This window comes from Hetaerina americana, unplaced genomic scaffold, assembly GCF_022747635.1.
Source record: "Hetaerina americana unplaced genomic scaffold, ioHetAmer1.1.p SCAF_2, whole genome shotgun sequence".
NCBI classification, from domain to species: domain Eukaryota; kingdom Metazoa; phylum Arthropoda; class Insecta; order Odonata; family Calopterygidae; genus Hetaerina; species Hetaerina americana.
In genome coordinates this window covers 12,851,083-12,868,183 of record NW_027286763.1, presented here as the reverse complement: position 1 = coordinate 12,868,183, position 17,101 = coordinate 12,851,083, and the positions used below count along the sequence as shown (strand labels likewise).

At 41.8% G+C, this 17,101-nt stretch overlaps 1 protein-coding gene across 1 annotated transcript in view; it reads left to right on the top strand.

Annotated features, from left to right (window-relative positions):
* LOC139687749 (adenosine deaminase 2-like) overlaps positions 1-17,101 on the top strand; it is a 38,544-nt gene that overhangs the window by 10,450 nt on the left and 10,993 nt on the right. The window contains exons 2-5 of the mRNA XM_071585023.1: positions 2,656-2,925; positions 5,027-5,196; positions 5,981-6,151; positions 12,091-12,241. Coding sequence (XP_071441124.1) covers positions 2,656-2,925; positions 5,027-5,196; positions 5,981-6,151; positions 12,091-12,241 — 762 coding nt within the window. The remainder of the gene's footprint in view (positions 1-2,655; positions 2,926-5,026; positions 5,197-5,980; positions 6,152-12,090; positions 12,242-17,101) is intronic.

Below are 17,101 nucleotides of genomic sequence, written 5' to 3'. Positions count from 1 at the left end.
TTATCTTCTAACCTGTAAACTCTGCCCGTCCTTTTACATAGGCCAATGTTCCACACCACTTAACATTAGGATTAATAACCACCGCGCCTCGTGCAATCCCTCCTCCCCGTCCGCGGGTCTCCCCATCCCTAAACATGCTTCCCATCATAATACCCCTTTCAACCAGTGTTACAATATTTCCGCCTTGCGTCCCTTCCCACATCCGATAACCCTATAGAATTAAAAACTGTTGAAATGGCATTCATTTACATATGTTTGGCCTATCAGCATCCGGGCCTTAATGTCGTTCTCTGATGGGAGTGGCCTAAAATTGTTACTTTGTGGAAGCGATGCATATCGGAGGGTGAACACTGTGTTTTTCCGCATGAGTTTTGGTGTACGTGGCCTTTGTTTCGATTTGCGAAGTCTTGATCAATACTTTGTAGGTTGAAACCTGGGTCTCGTATGTTGTAATAGTTGCGGTGAGCATGTTGTTCTCTGTTCCGATTTTGTGTCAATTCCACCTCCTCCCTCTCCCTCCTTGCCTATCTCCGCTCCCCTCTAGCCTCTCCTCTCCCTTTTCTCTCCCCAACCATTCCTCTCACCCCTCCTCCGCCTCCCGTTCTCCCCTTCCCCTGGCCCCCTTCCCTTTCTCTCGCACCCCTCACCTCTACAATTCCAGCAGTCATTACTTCTATATCTTCAGATGAAGACGGAGTGTTTCCGTCGAAATATCAAGAAATAACGTGTGAGTGTTCTTCTTTTTTTGTGTTTCTATATTGTGTGTTACTGTGTATTGTACTATATATATATATATATATATATATATATATATATATATATATATATATATATATATATATATATATATATATATATATATATATATGTATTGTATGTATATGTAATGTATGTAGAGAGGTTAAGTGTAGAACGGATTGATGAAAGATGTCATTTTTTCCACGAACGATAGGGGATAATTATAACATTGTTGTTCAACCGTGGTAGAGTCATGTCCGGGTCAAATTATTGTGGGGTGTGTTCACCCTCTGTCATCACACTCTAGCGGTAGCTTGCAGGGTATACATAAGTAAATAAACCATAAAGGTGTTTAGGTATCCTTTCTCTGGGTCCCAAAGCACATTGGAATTGCTGGATATGAGATGGCTAATTCAGGGGCAAAGGAGACCCTGTATCCTACTGACCCAGGATCTTCAGTAGTGACGGCTGCGGATCTGAAAGTGGCGTTAACGAACGCATCACAAAAGCAGTGAATGACACTAGTCGGATGGTTACACCGAGAACAAGCTGTGTACCGTGAAACAAGAGACTTCGGTGTGGTCATCTACTGTCAGAAGTACACGAAGGTCGTCATCACGCGGCTGAGAATATGGCAACATGCTTTGAGGTACTCTTCACAGAGGATAAAACTCCACCTTTCTGTGAAATTGAGTCTCCCCAAATGATCGTCGGTCACCTGCAGACGAAATATGAGAAAAAGCGGGCGGATGCGGTAGGCTAAACATCGAAGGAAACATCGTTTCTGTGCTAGGCGAGAACGGAGAAGTCCAGGTGAGTAATAGCTTTTCAAAAGAAGTTATGGCCTTCAAGACCTCTTGTGCTACATGCATGCGATGCAAGGTACAAACAATATTTTGTCTTAATGCTATTTAATTTGGACAGCTCAATTAGTTACATATCTTTGTCGTGAACATATTAGGTTGTAAGAGGTACTAAATGACTTTAGATCTATAAATAAGCCTATCGCTATTACTACTCTTCTTTAATTTATTTACCAACTTAATTGGGCGAGGTTGAGACGTATAGTCCCTTCCTAACCCTAACCTAATCCTCATATTACAGACATCACATTGAAGACAATTACATAAAACCAAGTCCTAGATGGAGAAAAATCCGCCTAGGAGGGAATCGAACCCGCGACATCTGGGTTGGTAGGTGAGGACGTTACCCTGCCATTGCCGGGGCCAGCAAATATTGATACTACGAATGCAAGCTTTTATCTTCGATCAATTAATTTATGAAGGTCAAACGATCGTTGAGAAAACAGGATGGTGATACCGGGCCTTAGTTCCCAAGAGATACCTAATGTATCTTGAATATTGCCGTATCTCCCAGCCTTACAAAAAGTCACCTTTATTTAAAGTCTCTCAGCGACTAAGCAATTTAAAATATGTACGCAAGTATGGCATTATTAGGGATAAATGGAAACAGTCATCAGCTCAATCAGGCCGCAGTGCTTTGGTGGATTGATAAGAAATTAAATCAGAACCGAGTATCCAATATTTCCCATCTTTCTATTCGCAGGGCATGTTCAAGTTCTATTGTATCAAAGAGTTCATGGTGGCAAAATCATACCTCATTTAAAAAATGAAAAACGAACAGACTTATGTGTTCAGTTGGAACGTTATTTTACGGCAATGTAAAATGCATAGAACACTGAATACTGAGATATCCTCTCAGTATTTTAAATTATGATTTCCCAATGAATCAACAATGAATCTGCCCCAATTGCCCCATATTTCAAAAAAATTATGTCCTACGTTTAGTGAAGGGTATATGGCACATATTTCGCAAAGGGTATTTTCGTAGGATTCCTACAGCATTGACAACTAACTGTCCGATAGTGGCTCATCGTGTGGCTCGCCCTCGTCGCAGGTGCGGTCCTCCACGGGCACGACAGCTCGATGGTATCCCTCGGCTACCTGGTGACCAACCTCACACACCGAGAAAACCTTTACGCCTGCGTCGTTGGGAACACGGCTGACCTGACACTAAAGAGAATGCAGTTCACGGACGGTGAGCCTCCAAGCAGTGATGGCGACTGCGAGTGGACGGCCATGGACGAACTGCGCAAGAGCCACGGCACGGAGTTCATCGACCATTGGCTCAGCCGAGAGCTGAGTCTAGTCACAGACAACCCCTGGGGTAAGCGCAATGACCGACATTTCCGTACTTCCCCCCCACACCTAAACAAATATATGTGTGTGCGCATGCGCGTGTGTGTCTTTGTGTGTTTCTGTGTGTGTTAGGGTAGGCATGGGTGGGCGATTGCACCACCACCCTTTCCCTCACAGGCTTAATATCGCCCAATAAAATCACCCAATAACCGCCATCCCCTCTCACCCCTTGTCCCTTCACCGTTTATCCCTTACCTTCTCCCCCCCCTTACACCCCTCCCTATCATAAAGGGTCTGTTCAAAAAATGAGTAGAAGAAAATTCGGGAAAAATGTATCTCAGATCAAAGTAGAGATTACTAAAAAAGTCTTCAAAATAGTACCCTTACGCATCGACACACCGATGCCAGCACCCCGCCCAGTCGCAACATGCTTCTTGGAAGGTGTTGACGGGTACCTCGTTCAAGCACCTAATGATAACCTCTTTGACCTTATCCAGCGTTCCAAAATGGTTGCCTTCCAAGCTCCTTTTTATTCTTTGGAACAATAAGAAGTCCGGCGGTGTCACATGGGGGCTCTCGGACGGCTGGGGAAGTGTCCAAGAGGCCACGTGAGATTGCCTTCCGAAAGCACCTTGGAGACCAACTTAGCACACACTTTCTCTTGACTGAATCTTCCGTAAGAATGCGATGCATTTTGGTTTCAAAAATAAATCACTCTTCTGATAACATTCTGACACACAAAAGTCGATCAGATTTGAGCACCCCTCTCACTTTTTGCACACTTTCGTGGCACTGAGTCGTTGACGGACGTCCAGGGCGTTCCTCGTCGTCAACCTTCTCTCCACCCTATCAGAACATCTAATGCCAGCAGAAAACCATACCTTGGGATATCGGTTCATCTCCGTAAGCATCCTTGACCATGGTTATGATATCTTAACCCTTTTTATAAGCTAATAACAATATTGTATCGCGTATCGTTGCTCCATGGAGCATGGGGATCGTGTATTCGTGAAGTGACCCTGAAACAAGGGTCTGTCTAGCAGTGATCTGCTGACTGTGATGGTTCGCAGACAACTGCCGCGAGTTATGTTTCTTTCCCAAGATCTCCCTTTACCAATCTCGGCATAAATTGCCCCATTCCCACCGTCGTTGTTCGCGCGAAAAAATCATTCTAAAAATCATTATTTTTTGGATGGGTCCTGAATTCTCTCCGCTCTTTCTCGGAGAAAGGGATTCTGAAGATACTGGACTGCCCATCAAAACGTTAAATATAATCACAGGAGTCCTATCTTTGTGTTTCTCTGTTAGGTTAGGTTTTTAAACAATGCATTTTACTCCTGAATTTTTACTTAAAACTTCAATTTTTTGACAGATCTAATGTGTAAATCGTACCTCATTTTTTCCTAATTATTAAATTCTGTTAACTCACTTCTATAACTCGTGGATATATTTTTGAATGCGCATTTCTAAGTAATTTAACATTTTTTAAACTCACATGTGAGTATATTCTATTGTTTCAGGCTTCACTTCGTGGAAGTATTTAATATCCATTACTAAAAAGGAAAGAAAGACTCGTACTTTTCCACAGATTTTATTACACATGTTTGCATTTTTTGCATGTTTGCATTTTATTACACATGTTTGCATGTTTTGATTTTATTGCACATGTGAGTGTACAGGAGAGCAATTCACTCATAAATCAAGATATACAACATAATGCCAATATATTCGCATACTTAAAATATTAGAAAATTGTTCATATTCGATATCTTTATATTTATGATGATCGATTGTTTATACTGGCGATGTTTTGGGCACTAAATCACATGCTTTGATCTTTTTCTATTATTACATCGCTATTCATCTACTCCACATTTCAGGACATACCAGATCACAAAGGTACATTCGTATGGGATATGAAAATTACTTTACTTAACTCATATGGGTGAACTAAAGTTAGAAAGGAAGGAATTTCTCCGGTGGCTCTTACGTTAGACATAGATCCACAAAACGTCAAACCCCAATCATTCAAATTTCAATTTTACTCTAAGCAAGACATGAGAAATACCACAAATGCACCTATTACCCATAATCATTAATTTCATAATATCTTTATGGTTTTATTTCAGAAAAATATCCGACCGTAGATATCGTCTGGGATTACTTCAACCAACTTTTTGAAAGAATTTCCGGTTTAATTAATTATAAACCAGTATTTGAAGATTATTACAAACAAGTATTAACAGAACTGAGGGATGATAATATAATATATCTCGAAATTAGAGGAACATTATCAAAGGTAATTAAAAAATATATTTTTGATTCTATGCTGACAAAAATTACTTTTAAGTTGCTTTAATGTGTCCACACTATAGAACATTGTGATTTGTTTATGCGTATGTTTTATGCCATTTCTAGCGAAGAAAACCATGGATACTGGAAGAGTATTAGGTGTCGGAATACCAGTTTTCTACGCTGTACTCTTTAAATATTGCTTTTTAATTACTTTAATTGGATTCCCTGTTTCGTTCGTGGTGAATTCGTCCCACATTATTCCCGTTTCCTGTAGCTCAATAAACTTTCATTAGTTATACTGAAATTTAACATTTTGTTTCCCCATAAAGTCCTTTCTCAGAATCTTGAAATCTCAGAAATTATTTAATTCATGCACTTTAGTTTAATTGTAAGCGAACTGTGGTCTAATTATCTCTTTTCTTCCTAGCTGTGGTAATGAAACGCATAATATTTTTGCCAGACCATTGCATTTCTCTCGATGTTAGGGGCAGTTTGGAGTTGACGGTGGCCTGGCGCGAGCAATGACTCAACATTTATAAATTTAATCCACCATATTGCTCACAGCCAAAGCCTCTCTTTAAAACTTGTTTCACTCACTGCCATCTGGCCGTTAACGCTTAAGGAATCTCCGATGCAAATGAAAATTTTCGAGGAGCAAAGACCTTTTGCTCCATTTTGACGTTTTATCCCTTTTCCAGTGTTGGTTTCTTTTGAGTATTGGTCTAAAATTCTCATAGGTGCATGCCAATCTGAGATCATATTAAACCAATGGTTTCTTTTCCCGTCAGCTGTACGACTTGGAGGGCAATCAATGGGAAGGATCCGACGTGGCCAAAATATTAAAGGAGGCAACCGAAGAGTTTGTAAGCAAGAACCCGGAGGACTTCTTCGGTGCCAAGTTGATTTATGGACCCATTCGGCACATCAACGACTCCACGTTCACCGATGATCTGCAAATGGTAAAATAATCCTGCTCCGTGTCTGAATCTAACACTCTAACTCTTTAGTAAAGATCTCAGAGAGCGATCGATATATGTATACGAGGTCTAACCGGAAACTATCCAGCCATACTATATTTTGAGAAAAATAGCCTACCCAGAGCAATAATGGTGCCTTATTCCCCCCCTTCGAAGCGCTCCCCTTGACACCTCACATACTTATCCCAGTGTCTCTTCCAACCAACAAAACAATTTCCAAAGTCCTTTTTCGGTATGGTAATCAGCTGCCTCCTTGCATTCCCCTTTACTTTGTCAACAGACTGTTGGGAAGACTGGACTTATGTTTCAGGCTCACAATCCCGTAAACACATGATTGATCTCCAGTTATGACCTTTATTTTAGAAAGTCTGGCTCATAGTTTCCGGCTAGGAGCAAGTCTCCTGCAACTGCAGCACGAAATTCTTGTCGTAAACGTGATAAAAGAGAGTGTGACAAGGCAGCTGATTACCATACATAAAAAGGACTTCGACGATTGTTTCGAAAGTGGAAGACACGCTCTTCCCCTGGGATACCGCGATCCATATATACATACATACATACATATATATATATATATATATATATATATATATATATATATATATATATATATATATAAGGTCATGAAAAATCAAATTTATTCTCAACTTTGAGTGCATCGTTGGAAAGGTTGAGCATTTAGCTATTTTTCTACATAGTTGCCTTGACGATCAATCACTTTTAGCATCCTTGCAAGCAGCTTATTAATACCGGCGTCGTACCTTTCTCCCGCCGCGTCGCGAAGCCAACTGACATAGCTGTTATTATGTGTTGATAGCCAATACATAATTGTTAGAAGAGGATCCTCTTAAAAAATGGTATTGAGTAATATGTGATACATACATTTACAATGGCAGGACATACAATTATCACAAAATAAGAGATATGGACTATCGAACGGATCTATCTTCGTCTACACAAATCCCTGCAATCCACCAAAAAGGTTTGTGGCAGTAGGTGAAATCACCAGGTAAGGGTAGGGAAGAGAAAGGGATCAGGGAAGGGGAAAAATACCCACTTAAAATTCCTTAAAAGGACACGTATGACGGTTCACACATACATATACCCATGTTTGTGAAAAACTTTGTTTTAAACAAGTCTTAATTTTACCCATTACAGAAGTTCACAGGTTTATTAAATGGGAGGGGATAAAAATGAACACCAACAACTTGTACGAGCGACCTATTCTATTTTCGGATTTCATATTCACGATCCAAACGATCAAGGTAAGAGTAACGACGTAATAGTTTTTAAATAATCAAGTCAACCCTCGTTGAACCTTAAGAATTTCCCGAATGAGGCCTTTCTCCGTCGGATCACATTAATACGCAGCGCATATTATAAACTGGGTCTCAAGAGAGCGTGGTGGCGATGTTCCTTGACCTTTTTGCTACCAATGACTTCCAATTTTAAATTACCTTCCCACAGATTTCACTTACATGGAAATTCCATGATAGTGATAGTTACGCCTACGTTTTTTAGTGTTTCAACCACTTCTGGGAAAATGTCAGCAAGTTTAAAGTTAGGTGAGATAATGAAAAAATGCTACCTTGTGTGGAAAAAAGGAAAAGCAAATTCTCCCCCTAGGCGATTGGATACAGTCATTCTGATCTCTTATCTATCGTGAGAAGGATGACACCTTACATCTTTCTTTTCTACACTTAATCTCTCTAATTTTATTGATATGATCTCTCCTACCGTGGCACGATGGGGCAATGATAAATTTTCAACATCACCGCTGAAGAGACATTCTTCCAATCTATGCAAAAGATTTTATATGTACTTTAACCTTCGGTCAGTGAGTGATTCCCAGTCTAGTCGCTCTAATATTTTGGATACGCTACTAAGTTCAACATAACATCGTTTTACAAATTTAGCTTTTCTACGCTGTACGCGAACCAAATCGGCAATCAATCCAATTTCGTGAGGATCCCATATACTTGCAGCATATTCTAAATGAGGCCAAACCAGCGAAGTCAACATTTCTCTTTGACCTTTGCAACACATTTACCCAGTACTCTTCTAATAAATCCTAATTTTTTGTTAGATTCTACACGCATTCTACCAGTCCATGCTTCACCCATTTGATGTTGTAAGTGAGGGTAGCGCCTAAGAATTAAATCGAGTATGCGTTTTCTATTTAGACATTTCTGATGCATTTGGTGCCCGAGAAGGAACTACTATATTCCAAAAATGTATCACTAAAAGGTTTTTAAGAGCTTAATTTTAATTGCCATGTGTCACGCCAGCTTTTTATGTCGTCAAGTTAGCAGACTGAATCTACAATACCCTCATTACTATACGAGGTGTGTTAAAAAAGTATCGTGACTTTTGTTTTTTCAAAAATTGTTTATTTATTCATGAATATTTATTTTTTTCCCTTCAAAGTAATCCTCATCAGATATTATACACTTGTGCCAACGTTTTTCCCAATCCTCGAAGGACTTCAAAAAATCATTTTTTGTGATCTTGTTCAGCTCCTCCGATACAGTCCTTCATCTCGTCAATCGTAGCGTAGCGTTGTCCTTTCATGGGCCTCTTCAGTTTTGGGAACAATAAATAGGCACTGGGGCCAGGTCTGGGGAATGCGGTGGTTGCGGCATCATTATTATGTTGTTTTTGGCCAAACATTTGCGCACAAGTAACGATGTGTGAGCAGGGGCGATGCCATTGTGCAAAAGCCAATTTTTGTTCTTCCACAAATCCGGGTGTTTGTGGCGGGTTGCGTCGTGCAAATTGCGCATAACTTACAGGTAATATTGCTTATTTACCGTTCTACCCCGTGGCAAGAACTCATGATGCACCAAGTCCCTGCAATTGAAGAAAACTATAAGCAAAACTTTCACATTCTACCGAACTTGGCGCGCTTTTTTCGGTCTTAGCTCGTGCTGTTGCTTCCATTGGGAATATTGAGCTTTAGTTTCCACGTTATAACCATTAACCCATGATTCGTCACCAGTTATGACCCCCTGGATCAAATTTGGAACGTCGCGGACAGAGTTCAACGCTTCATTATTAATTTTAATGCGTTGCTGTTTTTGGTCGAAATTGAGCCATTTTGGTACGAATTTCGCGGCGACCTGTCGTCGTCATGCCCAAATCATTGGTAAAAATCAAATGGCACGAACCAATCAATATGTTTAGGTCCTCAGAAACTTCTCTAACGATGATTTGACGATTGGCCAATACTATTTTCTTCACTTCATAAATATTTTCGTATGCTGTTGACGTGCTTGGGCATCCGGCACGCTCTTTGTCGTAGATTATCGCGGCGTTCAGATGAAAGACTCCATTCTCGGGATGTCACCGCGTAGGTTGTTTTTCTGACAACTGTTTAGCCCGTTTTTCAACGAGCGTCGTCAGGTTGAAGTCGCTCCATCACTTCTCCGTCACTGAAAAAAACAGGAGTCCTTGCTTTTCGAATCGCCCTCGTACTAATTTGTAGTATTTGTGAGGAAGGATTTGGGAAACAAACTTCGTCCGATCAATGTAAATTCTTATTCCAAACTTGTTAAAAGGCTACATTTTGTGAGGGCTATAGAACAAGAAATTTGATTTCCCTCGCAGTTAAATTTGTTCTCAGGATCATCGACAAAAGGATGGAGAGTAGGGCAAATGATTACTCAGCGGATGATCAGTTTGGGTTAAAGATGGGGAGAGGCACCCGTGATGCCATTGCAGTAATGAGATCACTAATCGAGAGGAATATAGAATACAATCAGGACTTGTTTGTCTCTTTCGTATATTTCAAAAGGCGTTTGATAGAGTACCTTGGGTATGATTAATGCATTTATTGCAGAAAAAAGGTTTAGATCGGAGGGGTAGGAGACTTATCCGCCAATCTGCACATGTCTCAGACTGATCAGATGCGAGTGGCAGACGGAGAGTTCGGATGGGCAGTGTTAGGAAGAGGAGAAGGACAGGGGTGACCATTATCACCTGGGCCTTTCAACGTATATATGGAGGAAAGGGTTAAGCAAATGATGGAAAGAATAGGAGATATGAATGAAAATCGGTGGGCAGTGCATAATATCAGTAAGGTTAAATTAGCAGAGACAGTAGGAGAAGAATTGCATTAGACAAAGAAGTTTTCACAAGGAGGAGGGAATTAATGACAAAGACTTTGAGGAAGGATGTTTTGTTTCTTTATTTATTTATTGACTCCATTGAGGTGAGGTTGAAACTTAATAGTCCCTTCTTCCACTTAACCCCTGTATATTACATTAAAGACACCTATTACACACACCCAAGCCCTAGATCGAGGAAAATCCGCGACCTCTTGAGCTGGCAGGAGATGGCGTGACCTCGCCGCCACCGAGGCCGGCCGGATGTCAAGTAAAGGCTCGTCAAAACTTCGATATGGAGCGTGGTTTGGTAAGATGCGGAGGCATTATTGTTGAAGCAAAATCATTAGAATAGATTGGAGGCTTTGAAATTTGAGTTTTGAGATGTTCCCGTTTTACTTCTATATTTCCAAGCTTCCTATCTACATCTACATCTACTTAATACCCCGCAAGCCGCCGCAAGGGCGTGTGGCGGGGGGGTGTTAGGACACCACCCGTAATTTGGAAAAGAAAAAAAAACCGCATGCAAAAACCATAAATTCATGCACCCACAAAAAACATGCCATACATTCATGCAAGAATATTTACACTCCACACACATGCAAACACTCAAACTACCAACTAACATACACATGCACCTGAAAGTATACCTAACATCTTTGCAAATTTTAATTTTGTTCCGACTTGTAAATTCAATGTTTTCAATATTTCCAAAGTGACTTCGGTTTCTTACTACGTATTATGATTTCTGATTGTTCGGGGAAAGAATGAGTATTTGTATATATCTGTACTGGAATCTATCTCCCTTATTTTATCTTTGTGGTCTTATCTACCTAAGTAGTGTGGGGTCATTATAATTCCTTCAGTGTCATAGTTAAACTGGTTTTTTATGATCCTTTCTTAAAGTCTAAGCCTCACTTGTTCTCTCCGCACTTCAAGTGGTTCCCAGCCTACTTCCCCTGAGAGACCTGTCACACCTGTGTTCTTATCATAACAATTTTTAAGGAATCTAGCGGATTTTCTCTGGACTTAATCTAATTCTTTTTGCCAAATTTTCTCCCAAGGATCCCAAATACTTGCGGCATATTCCAAATGAGGTCTAACTAGAGCAAAGTAACACCTCCCTATAATTTTTTCATTACATTTCCCCACCACCCGTTTTATGAAGCCAAGTTTCTTTAAAGCTGTCCTACCGCATAATATTCTGCAAATCTCGCTGACACCATTTTTTGTTGTTCCTATTAATATTTCAAATTCCATTTCCTATACCGTCATCCCTGTCTTTCGTGGTCGGATTCTGTTGCCTTATCGTTCGCAGAAAGAATGGCATCGTAAATCAAACTTTTCAACACTTAATCTCTTCAGTCTAATGGAAATGAGCTCAGGATCATATCAATAATGTCAGAGGACTGCAAAGGAAGAATAATCAATTAAACGACAAGTTAATTATTCAGTTTATTTAACTGCATGTGCACTTTCGTGCCAAGTACACCCTTGTAGTCGGCATACTTGTAACTCCCTAATACTAATAGGGATTCAAAATTGCTGCATCGAATGAATTTGTAACAACTTTTAAAAAATCTCTAGCAAATATGAATAAAATATACCAATTATTTTATTGTCTTAATGTTCAATTTGTCAAAACATTTACTATGGAGAACCTGATGAATCGGAAAACTGTCCGAAGTATTCTGTATCCAATATTTTCCTACCCTACCCATATGTTAATTATTAATTGCAATAGTTTTAAAATTACTAAAAGGTATCTTTACGACGTGTTTAACAAGCATTAATGCGACAATCCGGATTTCCTCAAAGGTGATGAACCTGCACGCCCAATATCCAGATTTCCTGGCGGGCTTTGACCTCGTTGGCCAGGAGGACAAAGGCCGGCCCCTGAAAGACTTCGTCGACCGCCTCCTCACCCTGCCGCCCGACATCCAGTTCTTCTTCCACGCCGGAGAGACGAGTGAGTCCGACGCCTTGACCCCGACGTTCCGGTGCCCCATGTGAAATGCCGATTGATTCCAACACAGGAAACTTTAATTAAAGCAACTTAGCGCTACGACCGTTATTTTTCTAATACAGTTAGTTGCTTGTTTGCAGTTGTTTTTTGCTTTTTATTTATTAGGATGCGTTCCGAAAGTAATGCTATTTAATTTCCCGCGCCGCTCCTATTCGTCGGAATGAGATTGAACTACTTGGAGCAGCTAGGGGGGACGCTAAACTTTGTCGCAAATTTGGTTTCAGTGCTCTCCAAGCTGTGGACGTGGCAGTTCGTCAGTTATTGGACGTCAGTTACCTCTGAGCGCCGACCGTGTCACGAAAAAAAAGGAATCGACGATCGAAAAATGTTACGCGATTACTAAGTTTTGTGAAAAAATCTCTTGAGGAGACAAACAAAATGATTCATGAGGCTTACGGGGACTCTGCCTTGTCCTATTCACAAGTTTCGAGCTGGTCTTTAAGGAGGGCCGGGAAGAGATTCACGACGAACAACGCGCTCTGTCAACGGCCGTCAACCATCAAAACCGAAAACAATGTGGCTCGTGTTCGACAATTGTTGGATTCTGACCATCGATTGAGTACCAAGATCATTGCCAATGCCAACACTTGTCGTCTTCTGTTGGATTTCGCATTGTTACAGAAGATTTAGCGATGGGAATAGTGTGCGCCAAGCTCGTGTCCAAGGTGTTTGCCTCCACGTGCTACGAGTCAACGAGTTCCTAGACAAAAACCAGGTGCCAACACTGCTCCACCCCCTTATGGTCCTGACGTCACCCCAGCAGACTTCGTTTTGTTCCCTCGGATTAAGGCAGCCCTGAAAGGAACCCGTTTTTCGTCCATAGAAGAGATCCAATCAGCCGCAAGGAAGACCTTGCGAGAGATCCCGGAAGACGCCTTCCAGGGCGCGTGCCGGTCATGGCAGAGTGGCTGGAAAAAATGTGTAGAAGCCCAAGGACAGTACTTTGAAGAATTTTAAGTGTTTGTAAAAATCTGTTCAATTAATTAGTTTAAAAAATAATTGCATTACTTTCGGAACGCACACCGTACAGCATAATTTCTCTCTTTTTAACTCTAAGGATCTCTCTTCTTTAGTTTTTTTTAATTTCAGGTGAAGACCAATGTTGATGAAACCTCCTCCTGCTAGTTCAACTCCATTTCCGGAGAACAAAGATTTTGATTCACCTCTGACAAGTGTGTGTGTGTGTGTGTGTGTGCGCGCGCGTATGTGCGCGCATGTGTGCGTGCGCGTGTGTGTGGTGGTCTTACCGATAATAAGGTGGCGATTAAATTGAAGAAATAGCCGAATAAGGGAAGCATGGATGGTTGGCAAATAGTGAGGTGGTAGCTCGTTAAAAAGCGTAAGATAACAAAATAAATCAATAGGGTGGATCGAGAATTACGTCTAAACGGGAAAAAATGACACAAGATTATGAATACTCGAGAGGAAGAGTAGATTCAAATGAAACAACGAGGGTAGGCTGAAAACTAATGCACACTTGCTTGAAGATCACAAACAAAATGACCTTTAGAAGCACTCCTGGTGGCATATAGAAGTAACATTACCCCTCAACACGCATATGCAGATTTGAGGTCGTTAAATTCATCCAGAGTATTTTTAGAAGCGGAAATATGGATACATGTTCTTGTGCTATTTCGACGCGAGTTAAGCAGCGCGACTTAAAAAGTGACCCCTACTGAGATTCATCGTTGTTTAAAGGCTTTTTATGTTGGCAACGTTGTTGATAGGTCTACTGTAAATCGATAAGTAGTGAAATTTCGTGGATGCGAGTCTGAAAAAGCCATAACTATTAATGAAGAACGCAGTGGACGTCCGAACACTGCCACGGACGAAAACATCGCAAATTTGTCAAAATATTGATTCAAATTGACCGGCGAATCACTCAGAAGCGTATCGAAAACCAATTTGGGATATCCAAGGAAGAAGTTTGTCGTGTTGAAGGCAGCCTGGCGCCAATCATCTTGCAACATGACAATGCTCGTCCACACACCTCCCGCGCAACTGGAGAGGCCCTGGGAAACCTAAAATGTGAACCGATTCCACACCCTTCTTATTTCCCCGATATTGCGCCTTGCGATTTTCATTTTTTCCTCAACTCAAGAAACACCTCAAGGGTAATCATTACACCTCGGACAATGAGGTGAAGGCAAAAATTCGATAACAGCACGCTGTTTAACTCGCGTTTACATAGCACTAGAACACATCTCCATACTTCCGCTTCTCAAATACACTGGAATCATGTTACGACCTCAAACATGCGTGCGTGTGTTGAGGGGGAATGTTACTTCCACATGCCACCACGAGTTCTGGATTTGAGAAAAGTCGGGAGAGTTTTTCAGTGACGAAATGAAAAAAAACTTATCACACTTTGGGAGAAATGTGTTAGCCTTAACGGTGACTATGTTGAAAAATATAAATGTGATTTTGAAACTTAAAAATTGTACTTTAATGCAGTGTTATCTCGATCTTGCTATTTGTTTTTGTTCGCACTCTACAAGCATCTGTGCATTGATTTTCAGCCTACCTCGTACTTTTAATTCCTACAGAGTTAGTGAGAGAGAGCAAGTACAGAGGTGTATTCGACTTCACTACCCCGATCGCATCAAGTACAAGTACTTATAAGGCGCCCACTGACGTCATTCCTCCCTGAAGGGCTGATTGCGGGCACGCGTGTGGACAGTTTGCCAGCGAGCACCCGTGACCTTCGAGGAAGGTCAGTGTACGCTCGCGCGTGTCCTTCCACGGTGGGAAATGCACGAATATCACAAGCCTGGATCTTAGACTCTCCGTTTAGGAGAACGCAGACGATATCTCCACTATGGCGGGATGTTTCACGTTAAGCAAATAAAAAACATATGATATCTGAATTTTCATTCCATGAACTTAAATAAAATGAAATTTAACAGCGCAGTTGTCTTAAGAAAATTTCACAGCCAGCTTCACTTCTAGGGCCTTCTTTAAATAAAAATTGTACGCCCCTGCAATTATTTGTTTTGAATTAAGGAATAAATGTTTTTTCAGGGAAAAATATTAAAATCATCGAAGTAGTTCGACTGACACTTATATTGACTGGATAGAAATAATTATATATAGTATATCAGGGATAGTGGAGGTCCTATAACACTTCCATGCAACACACTTTTATAAAAGTCTGCTTTTAATACACTCATCTCATCGACACCTAGTTTTTGTTCACTGTTTGATAAGAACTCCATTTTTTTTTTTTCCATTACTTCCTCTCGGCTGCTAAAACGCGTTCCCCGTAATGGTTTTTTAACTCGATTGAACAGAAAGAAGTCACAGGGAGCCAAATCAGGTGAATTCGGTGGCTGTTGGATGGTATTTGTTGCATTTTTCGTCAAAAAATTACGAATAATGATAGCACTGTGCGACGGTGCGTTATCATGGTGCAAAATCCACGAGTTTTCTGCCCACATTTCTGGTCTCTTTCGGCGAATTGCTTCACGCAAACGTCTCATAACGCCCAAATAATACTCTTTGTTTACTGTCTGGCCTTCTGGCAAAAATTCATGATGCACTACACCGTTGTAATCCATGAAAACCGTCAGCATTGCCTTCTTTTTTGACTGAAAACGACGTGGTTTTTTTGGTCTCGGCTCATTTGGTGAACGCCATTCACTTGCCTGATGTCTGGATTGCGTGTCGTACTCATAAACCCACGTCTCGTCTCCAGTAATGATCCTTTTGATGAATGTGGGATCGGATTCAGCCTCGCAAATCATGTCTTTTGCGACGTCAACACGGTCTCTTTTTTGCGTGAAATTGAGGTCTTTTGGAACCAACTTTGCTGCTACACGACGGAAACCCAAATCATTAACCACAATGTCTTGGGCGGATCCATAGGCAATGTTCAAGTCCTCCGCTATTTCTCTGATGGTTAATTTGCGGTTTTTGACCAACATTTCTTTTACTTTATCAATTTTTTCACCGACTTTCGATGTCGATGGTCTGCCATTGCGTTCATCATCTTCGATTGACTCAAGACCACTTCTGAACCGCTCGTGCCACTGGTAAACGACCGTTTTTTTTAGAGAATCGTTGCCGAAACACTTTTCCAACATTTCCAACGTCCGTGCCAATTCTCGTGGACGGACCCCCGTTACTCCGGTCGGGGCTCCACTGTGTTGCCTTTCCAGCCGCCTAGGCTTCTAAGGCAGGGCGTCGTCTTCTGCGTTGTCACGGCGTTCTGGCGATCCCTGCTACTGAAGCCTGGGCCTCTTCTTCGCTGGGAGGGCATCTTGGCGATCCATGCTCGCAATGGGGCGCTTATAGCGGTCCCACGTTGAAACCTGGATCTCTCCGAGGCGTCGGATGGTGGCGACGTCTGAATCCGCAGCCCTCTCGAAGAATCTTCGAGACAGCTCCGGAAGAAGGACGTTCAGAGGTTCCATGTTCCCGTCCTGGTGCATCTCTTCCACGCGGGCGTAGCGCCCGCATCCCAAGATGCACCGTAGCGCAGAGTTCTGCACCACTTGGATGAGAGCGAGGGTAGACTTCGGCACTCCTGACCATACCGGCGCTGCGTACGTGATGACAGGCAACACGCACGCTCGGTACAGTCGACGCTTCGTTTCCGAGCTCAGGACCCCCGGACGAATAATCGGCCGAAGCCGGTTAAGCGCCGCGAAGGCCTTCCCTCGGACACGTCGCGCTTGGGCGTTCCAAAGGAGTTTCCGGTCCATCAGCACTCCGAGGTAGAGAACCTCGGATTCCCACGGAAGGGTGACTCCATTCACCGACAGCTCCTCTTCTGTCGGCGCTCCTCTGCCGGTATGGAAGACG